This window comes from Austrofundulus limnaeus, unplaced genomic scaffold, assembly GCF_001266775.1.
Source record: "Austrofundulus limnaeus strain Quisiro unplaced genomic scaffold, Austrofundulus_limnaeus-1.0 Scaffold1291, whole genome shotgun sequence".
In the NCBI taxonomy this organism is placed as follows: domain Eukaryota; kingdom Metazoa; phylum Chordata; class Actinopteri; order Cyprinodontiformes; family Rivulidae; genus Austrofundulus; species Austrofundulus limnaeus.
Genome location: NW_013953693.1, coordinates 1 through 15,574, shown reverse-complemented (window position 1 = coordinate 15,574; position 15,574 = coordinate 1). Strand labels below are relative to the sequence as shown.

The following is a 15,574-nucleotide window of genomic DNA, read 5'->3' as shown; positions in this document are numbered from 1 at the left end:
GGGGGGGGGCATCACATCATCTGCTAATATCACTTTACAGTTGAAGATATGGGCCTTTAAGATGGCAGCTGAGCTGTTTTCTAAATTTAGAGCCACATCGACAATCTGCTTGTTGAATTATCAGCAGACTAAAATACCAAGACACAAGATGTTCCTCATTTTGTTGTGTTCGAAAACCTCACCTTTCGAAACTTTAATGAACACACAGGAATTTTTTTGGCCACTTGAGAGAATCAGAAACTTAAAGACCGTGTAAAGTAAAAATAAATGTGTCTTCTGAGGTTGTCACAACACAGAAATATGTGTTAAAAATCACCCAGCCAAGTTTGAACCATTAAAAATACTGTTAACTTTATAAAATTATGTGTTAAAAGTAATGAAAAAACATCAGTTAGTTATCTACAGTTGAGAGAATTTGTACTCATTTACAACAATCCATTTATGACATTTATAACGTTTAAAAAAGAAAATGTTAGATTTTACTTTACACAGTCTTTAAGTTCCATTATCAATTTGAAAGTGATAAGAGATACAACTAAAAACATTGGTTTAGAAGTTGTGTTTTAGTTAATCTGATCAATTTTAGTGAATATTTATTATTTTTCTTGCACATTTACTTCTATGCAAAATGTCCAATCAAAACTATTTTATTCACATTATTGCATAAAAATGTCCCAAATATATCTTACTATTGCAAATGTCAGGATAAATAGCATTGCTTTAGAGCTGCTGTAAAGTCAATCTGTTTATCTAATTTTGCTGTCTCATTTTCAGTTGTCATAAATATTTTTCAATCTAAAATGCTACTCAAGCTGTGAAAATTAACCACAAAGAGAATTTGTAAAGCATTTATCTTTTACTGAAACAGGCTCTTTAATTCATTGTTTTATAAGTGGTTTGTTTTCTTTTCATCATGTCGTTGACGCAACAGTGATTACTTCTAACATAAAATCCAACTGTTTTTTTTTTCCAACTTCTCCTGGCTCACAAACACAGTTCACATGGCAAGAACACTATATGGTCTAAAAGCATAAAATGAACACCACAGTGGATGCRGATTTACGGGTGAATAAACCACTGACGCAAACACCGCATGGCAATTCTCTCCAACAAAACCAATCAACTGTGAGGGTAGAAACCTTTTCGTTGGCTGTGATTTCTACTAAAAATACAATAAATCATGTGAGATGGGGAGTAAAAACAAACAAACAAACAAACAAAACAAACAAAACACCTGGAGAGTTAGAAAAGGATGAGGATGTTTCTGAGGGGACATATTAGAGGTTAGAAACATGAGTGATGTGGGATCATGCCAACAAGAAACCAGAGCTACAATCACAGTGAGCGCCACTACAGACAACGAGGAAAAGGCAGAGAGACAAAGATGTGTGAGCTTGAAATGAAGCAACACTGTTTCACGACAGCCTAAGAATGCTGCAGAAAAAAAAAAACTAAATGAACACTCATACCTAATGTTAGCTGTGCAATTCCTAAAAAGGGCAAAAAAAGTTGAAAAAAGTGAACATCTTTATAGTTAAAAAATCTAAACTTTCGATTTTTTTTTACTAATAAATATGTTTAATATAGATCTTTACCTTCATCCTCAGACACATCTAATATCTCATCCACAGTTTCTGGGAAACTCATGCGATGTTTCTCTGTGGTGGTCTGCAGGGTCCAGAAAAACACAATCAGGGATGACAGCAATAAGCAAAAAGAATGCCAACATTGTTTTAATCTGTTGTTTGTTTCAATTAGATAACATGCATCGACAAGAAGTTTCGAAATTTCTCACCATGGAAACTGTCTCCTCGGTAACAAGTTTTAGGACGTCGATCACGGAGATGTAGCCCAGTCTCTTGGCGATGGCYAACGCTGAAGTACCATGCTGTTAGACAGAGAGAGGCAGGCTGATCAGATTGGAGAAGACAAAGCTTTCGTGAGGTAAAACGAGGAAGAAATAAAGGGGCGCTCGTCCTCACAGTAGTGGTCTCATTGGGCTGGGCGCCATGTTTCAGCAACAGTGTCACAATATCTGTGTGTCCCTGCTGAGCCGCCTGGTGCAGAGGAGTGTAACCAAGCTGAGAAAGAGAAAAGGCTGAGTACAAACAAACTCATCACCTAAAACTGTGTGAACAAGCCTGTATTTGTTGGAGTGGGAGGAGCTCACTCTTGTTTTGCTGTTGACATTGGCCTGATGCTGCAGGAGAAACTTTACCATCTTGATGTTGCCGTAATGACACGCCACATGCAGAGGTGTGTAACCCATCTGTCAAGGTAGGAAAGCACAAACAGTTYAGAAGTGTCACACGGCTTTAAAGTTTTAACATTCTTGTGTAATTTTTTCAACTGTTAGACAAATGTAAAGAATTTTACCCGTGTAGCTGCGTAGACCGAAGCTCCTTGCTTCACTAAGATGTCAGCAATGCCCACATGTCCCTCTTGGGCCACCAGATGCAAGGGTGTCAATCCACTCTGGTTACAGAAGTGAAAAGACAAAACAGCTAATTAGGGTGCAAAGCAAATCTGTTCAGACATCATTGTTATTCTAAATCTATTTAAAGGGTTTATTCTTTAATAATCTGCTCTTGCCTTGTTGCCGAGGTTGACGTTAGCCTGTTTGGAGATGAGCAGGGAGACCATGTCAGACCGTCCTTCCTGCGAGGCCAGGTGGAGCGGTGTGACTCCCTGCAGAGACTCAGCGTTGGCTGAAGCGCCGTACTGCAGCAAGCTGTTGGCCACCTCCACCTGGTTCTGCTTGGAGGCAATGTGCAGGGCAGTGTAGCCGTTCTACAGAACACAAATCAGCTGTTTTTAGAGAAATATGTGTTTTAACTGTTTTGAAATGTAGATATATGTATATTGGTTTACCCTCGCAGCRCTATGTGGCGACCCTCCTTTGCTAACAAGTAAGTTAACTACATCCAGATTGTTGTGATGTACAGCAACGTGCAGCGGAGTTAGACCATTCTGTAAAACCCAGGTCCAAAGTTTTAGTTTTGATTCAGATTTCTTTTGTTGATGGTTTTTTTTCATGATTTCTCAAATTTCACAAGCAAATCTGTTTTTCTCACCTTGCCAGCTGCATTGGGGTTGGCTCCTCTCTCAAGCAACAGCTCAGCTACATCCACTTTACCGTACTTAGAAGCCACATGTAAGGGAGTAAAACCTTTCTGCAGAGCCACCAAGAGGTCAGTGGAAACAAAAATATTGGAAACAGTTTAGTTTGACAGTTTCCAGGGCCAAATGTTACACACATAGTTCCAGCAGACCAGTTTTACCTTGGTCATCTTGGTCTGCTGAGCCTGCATGTCCAGGAGGATGCGTACTGTTTGAACATGACCTTCCCGGGCAGCGATGTGCAGAGGTGTGTGTCCAGCTGTGGTGGTGGAGTTGGGGTTGGCTTTGTGCTCCAGCAGAAGCTTCACCAGCTCCTTGTGACCCATCCGAGCAGCACAATGCAGAGGGGTTTGGTCGTCCTGTTAAGCACCATGAAACATAACAGAAACAATTCCAGTACATTTGTTATTAACGCATGTAAAGTGCATTTACTGCTGTGAACAATCTACCTTGGCCTTAGCATCCACTGGTGCTGCATTCTGCAACAGAAACTCCGCAACCTCACAGTGTCCCGCTCTGGACGCCATATGGAGAGGAGTCTCTACTTTCTGTTACCAGACAAATCTCACAGTCAGATTCTATTCTGCCTTGTTCATTTAGGCTGGTTATAGATACACAGTGAGGTTCTCACCACATTAGAAGCACTGGGAGAAGCGCCTTTCTGCAGGAGGATCTTCACAATATTAAGGTGACCCATAAAAGAGGCCACATGCAGGGGAGTAAGGCCGGACTGTTCAAGATAACAGCAGAATACAGGAAGCTATAAATTCACTTGGAAATCTGAACACTGTAGGAATTTTTTTAATGTGTTGATGTTTTATTAAAATAAGAAGGAGTCTTATTTCCTTTCTTACTTCAGTTACAGCCTCTAATGATGCCGACTGTTTAAGAAGGAGGTCCATTACACGCATGTGGTTCTTTTTACAGGCAATATGCAGCGGAGTAAAGCCGTTCTGTAAACACAAACATGTCATTATAATGGTAAAAAGTAAGACAGGCTTTTCATAACAGATGAAATTCACAGCTCATGTAAACATTGGTCTCAGTAATAACCCATGAGCTACAGTCGAAGAGCATTTCAGGGTTTCTGGTGTGACCAAACCTCTCAAAATCAGGTCATGAAATTAAAACTTTATCGAGGTTAATGTGTCTCTAACCAGAGCTCTCGAGTTGGGTTTGGCGCCTTTGTCCAGCAGTACTTTGGTCATGCGGTGATGCCCGCAGTGTGCTGCCACATGCAGAGGGGTGAGGTGGTCCAGTGTGATGTCATCAATCTCTGCGTTGTACTGCAGGAGCTGCTTGACGCAGTCCACGTGATCCCCCTGCGCTGCCATGTGGATTGGAGACAGGCCGTTCTGCAAAACAAGAAAAGATGAAGACTCTTTTTTTTCCACGGGGAAACAATCAGCACAAATAGCAGCGACTATGACTTTATTTCATCAAAAACAGCAAACAGAATAAGCTTGTTTCTGCTCAAATAGGATATTTTACAAATCACTTTGAAAGTGATGGTTCAGGCTTTTAAAAGACTGGAGCACAAATGAGCTATCAGGATCTGCGAGGACAGCTGTCAGAAAAGCTGTCAGGCATATTTGTGGTTGCATCTAATTTAAAAGAAAGGACAACTTAGTGGTTCTTTTGTCAAATTAAAAATTACCTTCAAAAATTCATCCCAATTTAAGTTCCAAAGATGATGTTTGTTGATGTTTACCTTGGTCTTTGCCTGGATGGGAGCCCCGTGGTCCAAAAGGATTTCTATAATTCTGACATGCCCGTTTCTGGCTGCACAATGCAAAGGAGTCAACTCATCCTGAAAAGAGAGCATCATTTATCTATTTGCTGAAAATTCATTACATCAGAAAGAATGACAAGAAGATGTGACAGAGGCCATCTGCACCTTTGTCTTGGCATCAATCTGTGCTCCTCGATCTAGCAGGAGTCGGACCATGATGACATTCCCCCGCCTGGAAGCGATGTGCAACGGGGTGATGCCATTCTACAGACGGACAAAGATGAGCTCATATTATATAAAAATACAAAACAAAGCAAGTACAAAAGTCTAATCTTCTATCTTTGCGAGGGTAGTTATGCATCCGTTTCCTACCTTTGGGGTGAAGTTGACATTTGCTCCTCGATTGAGCAGCAGTTGAGCTACGTTCAAGTTTTCATAGTGTGCAGCAATATGGAGGGGAGTGAATCCAGTCTGCAGAGAACATGTGACAATTGATACTTTTGCATTTGAGAAACACAAAGACAAACCATAAAGACTCAAACACAGCCATGTCTTCACAACAGCATCTGTGCAGCACCTTGCTGAGGACATCAGGATTAGGGTCGTTCTGCAAAAGCACTGCCGCCGTGCGTGTGTCATCRTTTCGTGCTGCAATGTGCAGAGCAGGGAGGCGGACCTTTCCTTTGGTGCCGTAGTTGATGAGCAGGGCTACAACGTTCTCGTGGCCCTGCTGAAGAGCTACAGCGAGAGGAGTGAATCCATCCTGCAGCAAACGAGAAGGGAGACTGATTCAGAGAGAGAACAACAGAGAGCAAAGAGAGGGGGGCTAGAAAAACAAAACTTAATGGAAACAAAGCGAGGGTGAATAAGAAGATGGGTTTGAGGAATTTGGGAGCTTATCGTTTAAAACCATCTCTCTCAGTTTGTTGGTACCTCGGTTGGAATGCTCTGATTGGCTCCGTTCTCCAGAAGAAACTTCACAACCTCTAGATGGTTTTCTTGTGCAGCCATGTAGAGTGGAGTGAAACCCTTCTGTCTCAGAAAGACACAACAGACAGGTGCACATATACACACACACATAGACACACAGACAACATAACGACAGAAAGACAGTCACAGATGTTCGCACAAGGATGTACGCAGAGAGGAAACAAACACACAGAAATACCCAACAAACAGACACAGTTTAACAGATGGAATTGCAGCAGTTACTACAGTAAAAACCCTGTGAGCAGCCGCAGTGTGTCCTGGGACCACCGCTGTGTGATTGAAGCGCAGGGTCTCACCTGAGACTGAGCGTTGACGTTGGCCCCATAGTTTACCAGCTCCGTGACCACCTGCTCCTGCCCTGCCAGGGCCGCAATGTGCAGGGCTGTGTTCCCTTTCTGTTCAAACACAAGAACAACAACAAAAAAAAACACTTTTAATAACACAAAGGTTACATTTAGCATTCCTGACTATATTATATTTATAAACGTAGCACTGTTAGCTGCGTATTTTACCTTTGTGGTGGTCTCCAGTGTGATTCCATTGTGAAGRAGCTCCAGAACCATTTTGACGTGGCCCTCTTTGGAGGCAAGGTGAAGCCCGTTGAGCCCATTCTGAGTGAGAGAGAAGAGCAGACCTCATACTGAAGAGTCCCACACACACGCCATTAACATGTTTGAAATGACCAAAACACACAGTCACACGAGGGCCATGCCAACTGAAACGTGGTTTGCAGCAAACATAAAGCACACAGTAAATACATAACAGTGGCTATAAAACATGCAGTACTCCCAAATTTAAAATGGTCATTAGCAAAAAATAAATAAATAAAAGATACATTTGATAATGATTAGAGGAGGAGGAAGGGGATGGCAGGCCGATGGTCTCATGGCTGGGAAGAATACAAGCCCTGTGGGATAGGTCTAACCTCACACAGCCTTCCTTCAGCCGCACAGGACATGTGAGGTTGGACCTTTCTCACACCACTGATATTATTCCTCTGAGTGGGGAGACCACAGCACACCATCACTGCACTGGAGACACAGGAACGAGAGGACGGGAACAGAAGCAAAAGTGAAGGTAAAAATAAGTTATAAAAATGAGAAGCTTGTGAGGAAGATGTGCAAAGAAATATTAGAGGGAGGACAGGAACGAGGCAGAGCTGCTGCAGCTGCCTCCACCTGAACAAACCCAGCATACTGGCACTGTAGAAAGTAAAGGGACAATCTGCAGCTTTAAAATAGTATTTCTCCATCAATATGCAACCTTTTTCCAGTCAAAATGTAGTGTTTCTGTGTTACAAATAACCAGTGCAAAATTAATGAAATCTGAAAAAAAAAGTTTTTAAGAGTTGAAAACTTTTTCTACATAACTGCAAAGTGTTGCATGTGTAAAACATTGGCATAAGAGCTGCAGATGATCACTTTAACTCAAGCACATTACATTGAAACAAAGAGATGATTACATGATGAATTCCAAATATTTATTAAAATAAAAGTGTGGCATCCAAAACATTCTGTTACTGGACAGGTTTTCTTCCTTCTATGAACAGCATGAGGAGGATTGGGTTAATGAGTCGGCTGTGTCTCTCATGCACACATGCAAGATTTCGCCCAAGTTTCAAGAGCCTGGGGGCCTCAGTGTTGGCCCAGCAACATCGCTTCCTCCTAGACTCACTAAAAACAACTGTCAGAGTAAAGGAAGCAGGATGGAGGAGACGAGGCAGCAAAAATAACTTGCACCATTTAGTACCTCCTCTGGAGACACTGTAAAGTCTACCTGTCACCTCCAAACGCTGATTATAACTCTGACCGATCATGCAGACCACAAGCACACAGGCAGAGCAGCACAATGTCCACTTCGTGCACACTCAGAACACACAGAAATATAAACACAGTTAATGGTGGTGCACAAAACTTGAGCAAAACAGGATGCAAAAAAAATGTCTGTTTATTTTAGAATTACTCTCTAACTCATAAATACTGCATTTAATTTCCAGCATCTAAATGATATCAGGACCAAATAAATAAACATAATAACCTACTTCACCATTAATGCAGATATTAAGGTTGTACTGACCTTTTTTATAATATACTTTATTTATTTATTTATTTATTTATTTATTTATTTATTTATTTATTGTGGGGTGAGGATGGGGTAATGATCAGTTATCTGAAATTCTAATGAATTTGTTAAAAAGCAGATTGAAAGAATTGTAAAACAAATGGTGAGCAGATTAAAATGTAAAGAATGATCAAGTATTTCTGTTTTAGTGTTTGTGCAGTACATTACAAAGTCACCTAATGTAAMTAGGAAGCCAAAAATAGCCTGCGCAATCTAAATATAACATCCAGCTAATGACCTGAAGTCAGATAATTTAATCTAAGGAATGTGCTCTGGCTCACCTGATTGGCTGTGTTAATATCAATGCCATTTTTGATGTGCTCCAAGGCCTTGTCCAGGTTGCCAGACCGGGCGGCCCGGAGAAAACTGTTGCCAGCATCTGCCTGGAAGAGAAACAGAAAAGTGGGGACACGGAAGGGGAGGAAGTGAAGGATTTAAGAGAAAGTAAGAGACACATAAAGGAAGAAGAGGAAAAAAGTGGAGAGGGAGCGTTTGGTTAGTATCTTAATGAAAAGAGGCGGGCGCAGGACGAGATGGCCCTTGTCCACCAGCTTTCCTCTCATTTCCCTCCTCCCATGAGATTCTGCAGTGCAGTTTGAAAATCTGCTTCTGCAGCTTGAAATTGGTGTGACTGAGGCTAGTGGCTTCAGGAAATCATGAAGACTGTGTCCCTGTCTGCTACTCAGGTGATGAGTTGGTGAAAGGTATAGTCCAGCACCTCTTTGGCCTTATTAAAAAAAATAAAAAAAATAAGGTAAAAAAGTTTGAGGCTTTAGTGGATCCTGGCTGACACACGGCACGTTTAGTGTTTTTGTCTGTGTTTTGTCTGTGTCTGAGGGCTTCAAGCCTCTCCCAGGCAGGCAGGAGTGCTGCTGAAACAGGATCACTCATGCGGCACTGGGGGAGACAGCGGGCAAGGGAGAGGAGGGGAAGCGAGAAAAGAGAAAGGGGGAAGCAGGATTGGGAGAAAAAAGGGAGGAAATCCACAGGCAAGAACTCAACTGCAGCAAAATCTGCACTTTTTCTTTTCATTTACATAATCTCCTCTCCCACTCCAGTCCCTCTCCTGACCAAATATCTCAACATGCTGACCAGGAAAAAAAAACAGACCCATCATTGCTTGTTTGCACACAAATATAGTCCTACAGTGTTCAAATCCTTCAACTTCTGCTCGAAAAGAAAAAAAAATGCTGCAGAGCTCTATAAGACACAGCTTTATGTTTAGTTAACTGCTGTTGTGACAGGATTGTTGCTTCTTTCTGACAGAGAGGCAGAGGGCCTTTTAGTAAACAGAGAAAAGATCCGCATGCCTGAAGTAGAGGCTTAGCAACAAATGACACAACACACCCTCAGCATGACACTAGAGGAACACAACTGTGCAAAGAAATGGGTCATTGGTGGTGGGGGGAGTCTGCTGGCACGAAAAGTGAAACTTTAAGAAGGTGCTTCCAGCTGGCTGAATGTCTGACAAACCTGTTTAAGTTCACACAAAGTCTGAACTTATTTCAAATCATATTCAACATYCTTTAAGATGTCCGTTCTGAGTCCTTCAGAGAAACAATATATTTTTTAGTTTGTTTACTTAGCTCACAAATAAGACTCACACCACACACTAAGAGCCAAGTCACACTGAGAAATATATGTGGATTTTAAATTGCAGAAAGGAAAAACAGCAACAAAATATATATATATATTTATTTGTATAATGTCAAAAATGGTAAACAGAACAGATTATATAAAATATATATTTTAGTGTCTCTAAACCAAAGGTTTGTTTTTGCTCAGTAGACAGTTGTGCCCCCTCTATTTTGGTTAATCAGACTCTTCCTTTTCGTACAAAGACTCTCATTCACTCTCACTTGGGTGACTTGGAAGTAGACAATAACTTCCTCCATTTGAACTGTTGCTTCACAACAAACTGACCCCAGCAGAAATGCACAGACACATTTTCAAACACACACACGGTTGTCAAAGTACTCACCAACATTTTTCTTTATAAACTGTTCTTGCATAAAACTAACTTTGTGAATTCCCTGAACTCTTTTTTTAAACTTTCGTTTTGCTAAATTTTGAAGCTTCYTGTTGAATACGATCTTTGCAGACTCAACGCTCAAAAAACAAAAATTCCTCTTCACAGATGCAGCTGATGCAAAGACAGACAAGCTAACAGAATTTGTCTGTTCTCATTAAAGCAGCATTGCAGCGCTGCAGTGATCCTGACTTTAGCCCTTCCAGGGTCATCTTCTGACTTCTGAATGTGTCTGCATGTCAGTGTGATTATCAGCTTACGTCAACAAGTGAGTGTGTGGTGCACTGAGATAAGGATGCAGGAGAACCACACCCGTTTTCTTGAAATGGCACAAACAGGTACATGCAGCAGACACAAATTTTGTTGGATATGTTTTGAATGAATCCACCCCCCCCCCCCACACACACACACACACCCTCCACCTCCCACTCACTTTACCCTCTCATTATTCCCACAAAGCGTGGACAAGCCTCAGGCTGTTGGRCTGAGCAGAAACGAGCAGTCACATTAATCACACTGTTTGGCGCAAAAGAAGCAGACAATGGGCTTTTGCAGAAGCTTTTTGGTTAACATTGGCAGTATCAAAACACACTGTCGTGCAACGTGCATGCAGCTGACCTCAGGGGAACAAGGAGTACGGCTTCTCATTATGAAGCCCCACATTATTGAGTAAAAAAAGGATCCTGAATAATCATCTATAACAGGGAATCCTCTCTCTCCCCCTAAAAATCCCCGTTTATTATTGTTTTTCACTCTCTACCTCCTGCTTCTTACATGTGCCTCTCTCTTGCTTTTTGTCTCTCAGCTGGTGCAGCAGCAGACAAGATGACATCACCCCCCACTCCCCCCCAACTGCCGTAGGACTGCAGTGTCCAAAAATATACACATATGTGCTCGTGTATGTTAAAAAAGCAAGATGAGTCRTCCTCATCTTCTACAGACCAACGACCCTGAAGAATCTAGATTTTTATGACAATTTTATTTCACAATCAAATGTGTGTTTTTGATGACACTTCTGAAGAAGACACATTCAAGCTGTGTGTGCATGTGCGAGGGGGAGAAGTAAGAATGAAAAGGTTCAGAAGGAGGACAGCAGACATAAAACTGCATGATCTTAAATTACTTTCCCAGCATGAACATTTACAACCATCAGTAAAATGTCTGTCCAGTTTTTGCCTTTCCTAACAAAATAACAAAATGAAAAGAAAATAAATATTTTTAAAAACATAAACTTTGGGGAAAAATGTTAGTCTGACATTTTCCTTAATTTTAAGCCCTTAGTATTGATCAGGAACCACGTATTTTAAGTGTTTAACCAAAATCGATTCAGGTCTTATAACTAAATCTTAGGAAACCCCAGAATATTTTTGACATTTGTCACCTGAGCAAAACTCCTGGAGCTTTTCCAAAGAACATTAGAATAAATCTCTCTGCTAAATAGCTATTTAAACAATGACACAGCTTAAAAACCCAGAGACAACTTTCCCTTGCAAACACAAGGAAATTTGCAGAGCCAGCACCAGGTGCAAATCATAAATAATTTAAGTGCACATCCAGCAAAAGGTGAAAATAGGTGTTCAACATGTCACATACTGCTTTACATACTCCATTTCCTGAACTCCAAACAACACAAGCTGGGCCAATTTAAACCCCACTTAGCTCCAAATCTTGATTTATTTGAACTTAATGGAATGAAAAACAGAAAAACAAAATGTTGGATTTGTTAATCCCTGCAGTTTGCTTTTATCATTTTTCATCACATTTTTCTGCTGACTTTTCTTTCCTCTCTTCTCCACTGCTTCCCCATCTTTCATGCTTTCAACTCCTTGCAGAGGTTGAGTTGTCAGCAGGCTGTTTCCAGCAGCAGAGATGTATGAAGTGTAAAAGTCTGAAGTGTCAGAGTGAGAGCAGTGGGATTGCACRTTTGCAGGAAGTGAGGCACTAAGCTGAAGCTGTTACAATCTCCAACCTGTTTGACTGTTTGTGTCTTTGCCTCCTCTCCTTTGGACGTGTTAAAGGAGACTGTCCCACTTTATACTGTTTACTTTCTCACACTCTGAGGGACCCCCGCTCCGCAGCCCACTGTTTGTTCCCTGTCTCTTTATAAGCGGCCCCGCTGCAGCCTCAGCGCTTGTAGATGAGATTGTCATGGGTATTATCGTCATGGTTATTGTGACCTTATTGTGAATTACAAAGAGGGTGAAAGCCATAGGGTGAAGATGGGGTCTGCTATACATAAAGCATCAGATGAATTTATAGTAAACATCCTGCAACGTTAAAAGAGCAGGAATTTGTTTGTTACTTTCAGGAGAGAAAACAGCAGCTGCTGCAGATGTTGCTTTGTTTTTTTTTTTTATGGAAATCATAAAAAGAACTAATAGGCTAACAATGAAAAACTAAAATATTATAATATATTCAATATTTGAGCTGTAATGTGAGTGATGCGTCATTGTGTCTCCTGGGAAAACAGGTGCAAACACCCCCTAACCCCAGCAGGTCCTGCATTGGGGAGGGGGCAATATTTCTTTTAAAGTCTTTGAAGTATCTGAATACATACAGCACAGACATCTTTGTGGCTGTTTTTTAGAAACCCTCAGTCACATCTTAACATGAAAAAGTTGTGTTCAGTTAACTGTTAGTTTAATCTTTCTTTTTACATTTTAACTTGATACAATGTGCTAAGAAAAAAAAATTGTTATCAAACACTACCTGAAAATACACAAATGCTCTACAAAAGCAATCATATGTCTTTTTGTGATGTGATTTTTCCCTTTTAAATATCCATCCATCCATCCATCCATCCATTTTCTGTACACTGCGTGGGTCACTGGTGCCCATATCCAGCAGTGACAGTGCGAGGGRCARGGTACACCCTGGACAGGTCGCAAGTCCATCACAGGGCCCTTTTAAACATCCTTTACTTGAAATCTTTGAAGTCTAATAAACTCAATCTATCCTTTCCATCACTTTTGGCTGACTTACTGTAAATCTTAAAACAAATATCAGGTTGTTTTGCATGAATATCATGGCTCATAATAATCCATTATGATCATGAAGCTGGTGTTTCACAGAAATACTTTTTTTGGACCAGCTTTTTTATTTTCATTATTCTTGAGTTTTCCCACAATCTTCATTTTAAAACTCAAGACTTTTCCAAAGTTGTGTTTTAAAAATTCTAAGATAATTTTCAGGACATTTTTGAAGTTTAAGTATAAAAGCATTTACTGACACTGTAGAATATAAAATCATTTTAATCAGACATGTCTGAATCTATAAATTGATTTAAAAATTAGCTTGCTGAGTTTATGATCAAAATTAAATTTGTCTCTCAATACAAGTCAAACTTAATTTAGTAAAACTATGATCCCATTTAAAATAAAGTAGAATATACTGTTGTGCTAAAGTATGTGTAACATCTGAAAAATGGCCCCACCATGTTGTAGAAAGTTCAGGAAGTATGCTACAAGAAATCTACCACTATGTTATTCTTTTGAACATATTTCACATGTAAGGCATTCTGCTTATTAGAACAGTTTGTTTAGAAAATTTTGTTTTGCTTTTTGTTTAAGTGAAACAGCTGACAAACTCCATTTTTTCATAGATATCTGGAGCTGTAAAATGACTAAACCTACATTTTTTTCACTTGTAGGTACATAACTGGCTGAAAAACTGCAAAGGTGAAAACAAAGGTCAGTCTTTGCCTCCTTAAAATGTAATCCAGTATCTGACAAAACCCCTAAACTGCCACAAAACATAAAGTGATGATGATTTGCTAAACCCTGTAATCTTATGAGCACCAAGCCAAAGCCTCTGTTGTTTCTGGTAACTTTTTAGTTACCTTTGTGAGAAAGAGCACCACATAAATTAAGATAAGAACAAGTTTCAGCATAAAAATAACATTCAACTGATTAAACTGACACCTTTGTCAAAGTGASTGTAGTTCAAACTAAATATATATTTTTTTATTTTTATACAAACACCTTCACTTTTAATAAGACAAAATCCTTATGAACATGAAACAAGCACCTTGTGAACATCTGTGAAGCATTCATGAGAGTCTTAATAAATTAAAGCAGTCTGTTGTCTTCAGCAGAGCCATAGAGAAAACATTTTATTCACTGACCCTCTAATCAGTTTAATGACCCCATAGTTTACTTACCACAGCTAATCCTGGTGAACACTCTACAATGTGACCRTCAAATAGAGAAACGATGGAGTCAAAAACAAGATTAAGTCACAAAACCTACAACGATAAACATCCATATGCACTTGCACTAATCTTGGATGCACATGCATCACAAGATACTCCCAGGCTACCGAGTCCACTGTGAAGTTTTTAAACACTCCATCGCCTCTTCAGAGCATTAGAGAAGTCCATATGTGTTGTAAATGACAATCAGTTTGACAGCGAGGGACAGAAGTCGTGTTCGGATCTAAATTCATGACTTGAAATGAGAGTTTGTAGTAAAATCTCCAGAACAGCTCATGTGAGCAAACAAGCAGATGCATTACCTGAATATAATCACCTGGAATTAGAGTAGATGTTGCAAATACAGCATTATTTATGTTACAGACAAAGTAAATATGAAAGAAGAAGTTCTTGACATGATGAAAAGGGTTTTTATGAGTCAAACATTCCAAATATATAGCAAGAAAACTCTGCAGGAAGTGATGGAAAAAAAGAAGTTGAAATAAAGAGACAGCTAGAGGTCCAGTCAGGTGGAACAGGAGGAAGGTGAGACAGAGATGGCAGTGTGTTGGTACTCACTCCAAAAGTGACGGTCTTGACTGGCATGCCTGTTGGCCCTCCACTGCCTCTTTCTGTAGTTTTCCGTTTCTCTCAAACTCACAGCTGTCTTTTCTGTTGCCCCCTGCGAGAGTGTTCTGGTTCAGGGCACGCAGACCCTCATCCTCCGTAAACACAGACTCACTCGCACACAGGGCCAGACACACACTTGAGTAAGCATGGTGGGTGGAGAGAGCGGAGAGGGTGGGGGCTCAGTGGATTGGGGGCCCTGGGTTTTATCTCTAGAGGAATGCTGCCTGTATCTGAAGGCACACATTTCACGCGCAGCTACAAACAACCGGGGACCCCAAAGACTCCCCGTGGGCTTCCTAACAGCATCCTGTTTGCTACTTTCCACACAATTTTTCTTCACTTAAGTTCTCAAACTTGGCTTCAATTGTTTACTTTTTCTCCCTTCTTCATCTCCATGTTTAGTTTTTCCCTGTTTTTTTCCATATCTGTGTTCTGCTCTGCACCTTCTCTACTACCTAAACCTTTCTCCCTCCATTTGTCCTTCCCTTCCTCCCAGTGTGTCACGCCCCATCTCTGGGTCTCCTGTATGTTTTCTGACAGCCAAACAATCCATTTTTTAAGCAGACCAGGCAGCACCAGAATGGTGAAGAGTTACTGTGGTGAATGGGGGTGTTTTTATTTTATGCAGCAGCTCTGCGTCAGTCTCTGAGGTGACTTACAGTGACAAAGCGCCAAGTGGTGCTGTTTGTGTCTGTGTGTGTGTGTGTGTGTGTGTGTGTGTGTGTGTGTGTGTGTGTGTGTGTGTGTGTGTGTGTGTGTGTGT

The 15,574-nt window shown here is 40.6% G+C and overlaps 1 protein-coding gene across 1 annotated transcript in view; it reads right to left on the bottom strand.

Moving 5' to 3' along the window:
* LOC106534864 (ankyrin-1) overlaps window positions 1-15,096 on the bottom strand; it is a 43,641-nt gene extending 28,545 nt beyond the window's left edge. Inside the window, exons 1-23 of the mRNA XM_014031635.1 lie at window positions 14,761-15,096; window positions 8,245-8,346; window positions 6,355-6,453; window positions 6,139-6,237; window positions 5,786-5,884; window positions 5,430-5,615; window positions 5,225-5,323; window positions 5,018-5,116; window positions 4,832-4,930; window positions 4,278-4,475; window positions 3,975-4,073; window positions 3,752-3,850; window positions 3,570-3,668; window positions 3,282-3,479; window positions 3,075-3,173; window positions 2,872-2,970; window positions 2,593-2,790; window positions 2,377-2,475; window positions 2,171-2,269; window positions 1,983-2,081; window positions 1,796-1,888; window positions 1,596-1,668; window positions 1,470-1,490 (exon numbers count right to left, since the gene is read on the bottom strand). Of these exons, the coding sequence (XP_013887089.1) occupies window positions 1,470-1,490; window positions 1,596-1,668; window positions 1,796-1,888; window positions 1,983-2,081; window positions 2,171-2,269; window positions 2,377-2,475; window positions 2,593-2,790; window positions 2,872-2,970; window positions 3,075-3,173; window positions 3,282-3,479; window positions 3,570-3,668; window positions 3,752-3,850; window positions 3,975-4,073; window positions 4,278-4,475; window positions 4,832-4,930; window positions 5,018-5,116; window positions 5,225-5,323; window positions 5,430-5,615; window positions 5,786-5,884; window positions 6,139-6,237; window positions 6,355-6,453; window positions 8,245-8,346; window positions 14,761-14,787 (2,482 nt within the window). The 5' untranslated portion in view covers window positions 14,788-15,096. The remainder of the gene's footprint in view (window positions 1-1,469; window positions 1,491-1,595; window positions 1,669-1,795; window positions 1,889-1,982; window positions 2,082-2,170; window positions 2,270-2,376; window positions 2,476-2,592; window positions 2,791-2,871; window positions 2,971-3,074; window positions 3,174-3,281; window positions 3,480-3,569; window positions 3,669-3,751; window positions 3,851-3,974; window positions 4,074-4,277; window positions 4,476-4,831; window positions 4,931-5,017; window positions 5,117-5,224; window positions 5,324-5,429; window positions 5,616-5,785; window positions 5,885-6,138; window positions 6,238-6,354; window positions 6,454-8,244; window positions 8,347-14,760) is intronic.
* Window positions 15,097-15,574: the final 478 nt, after the last annotated feature.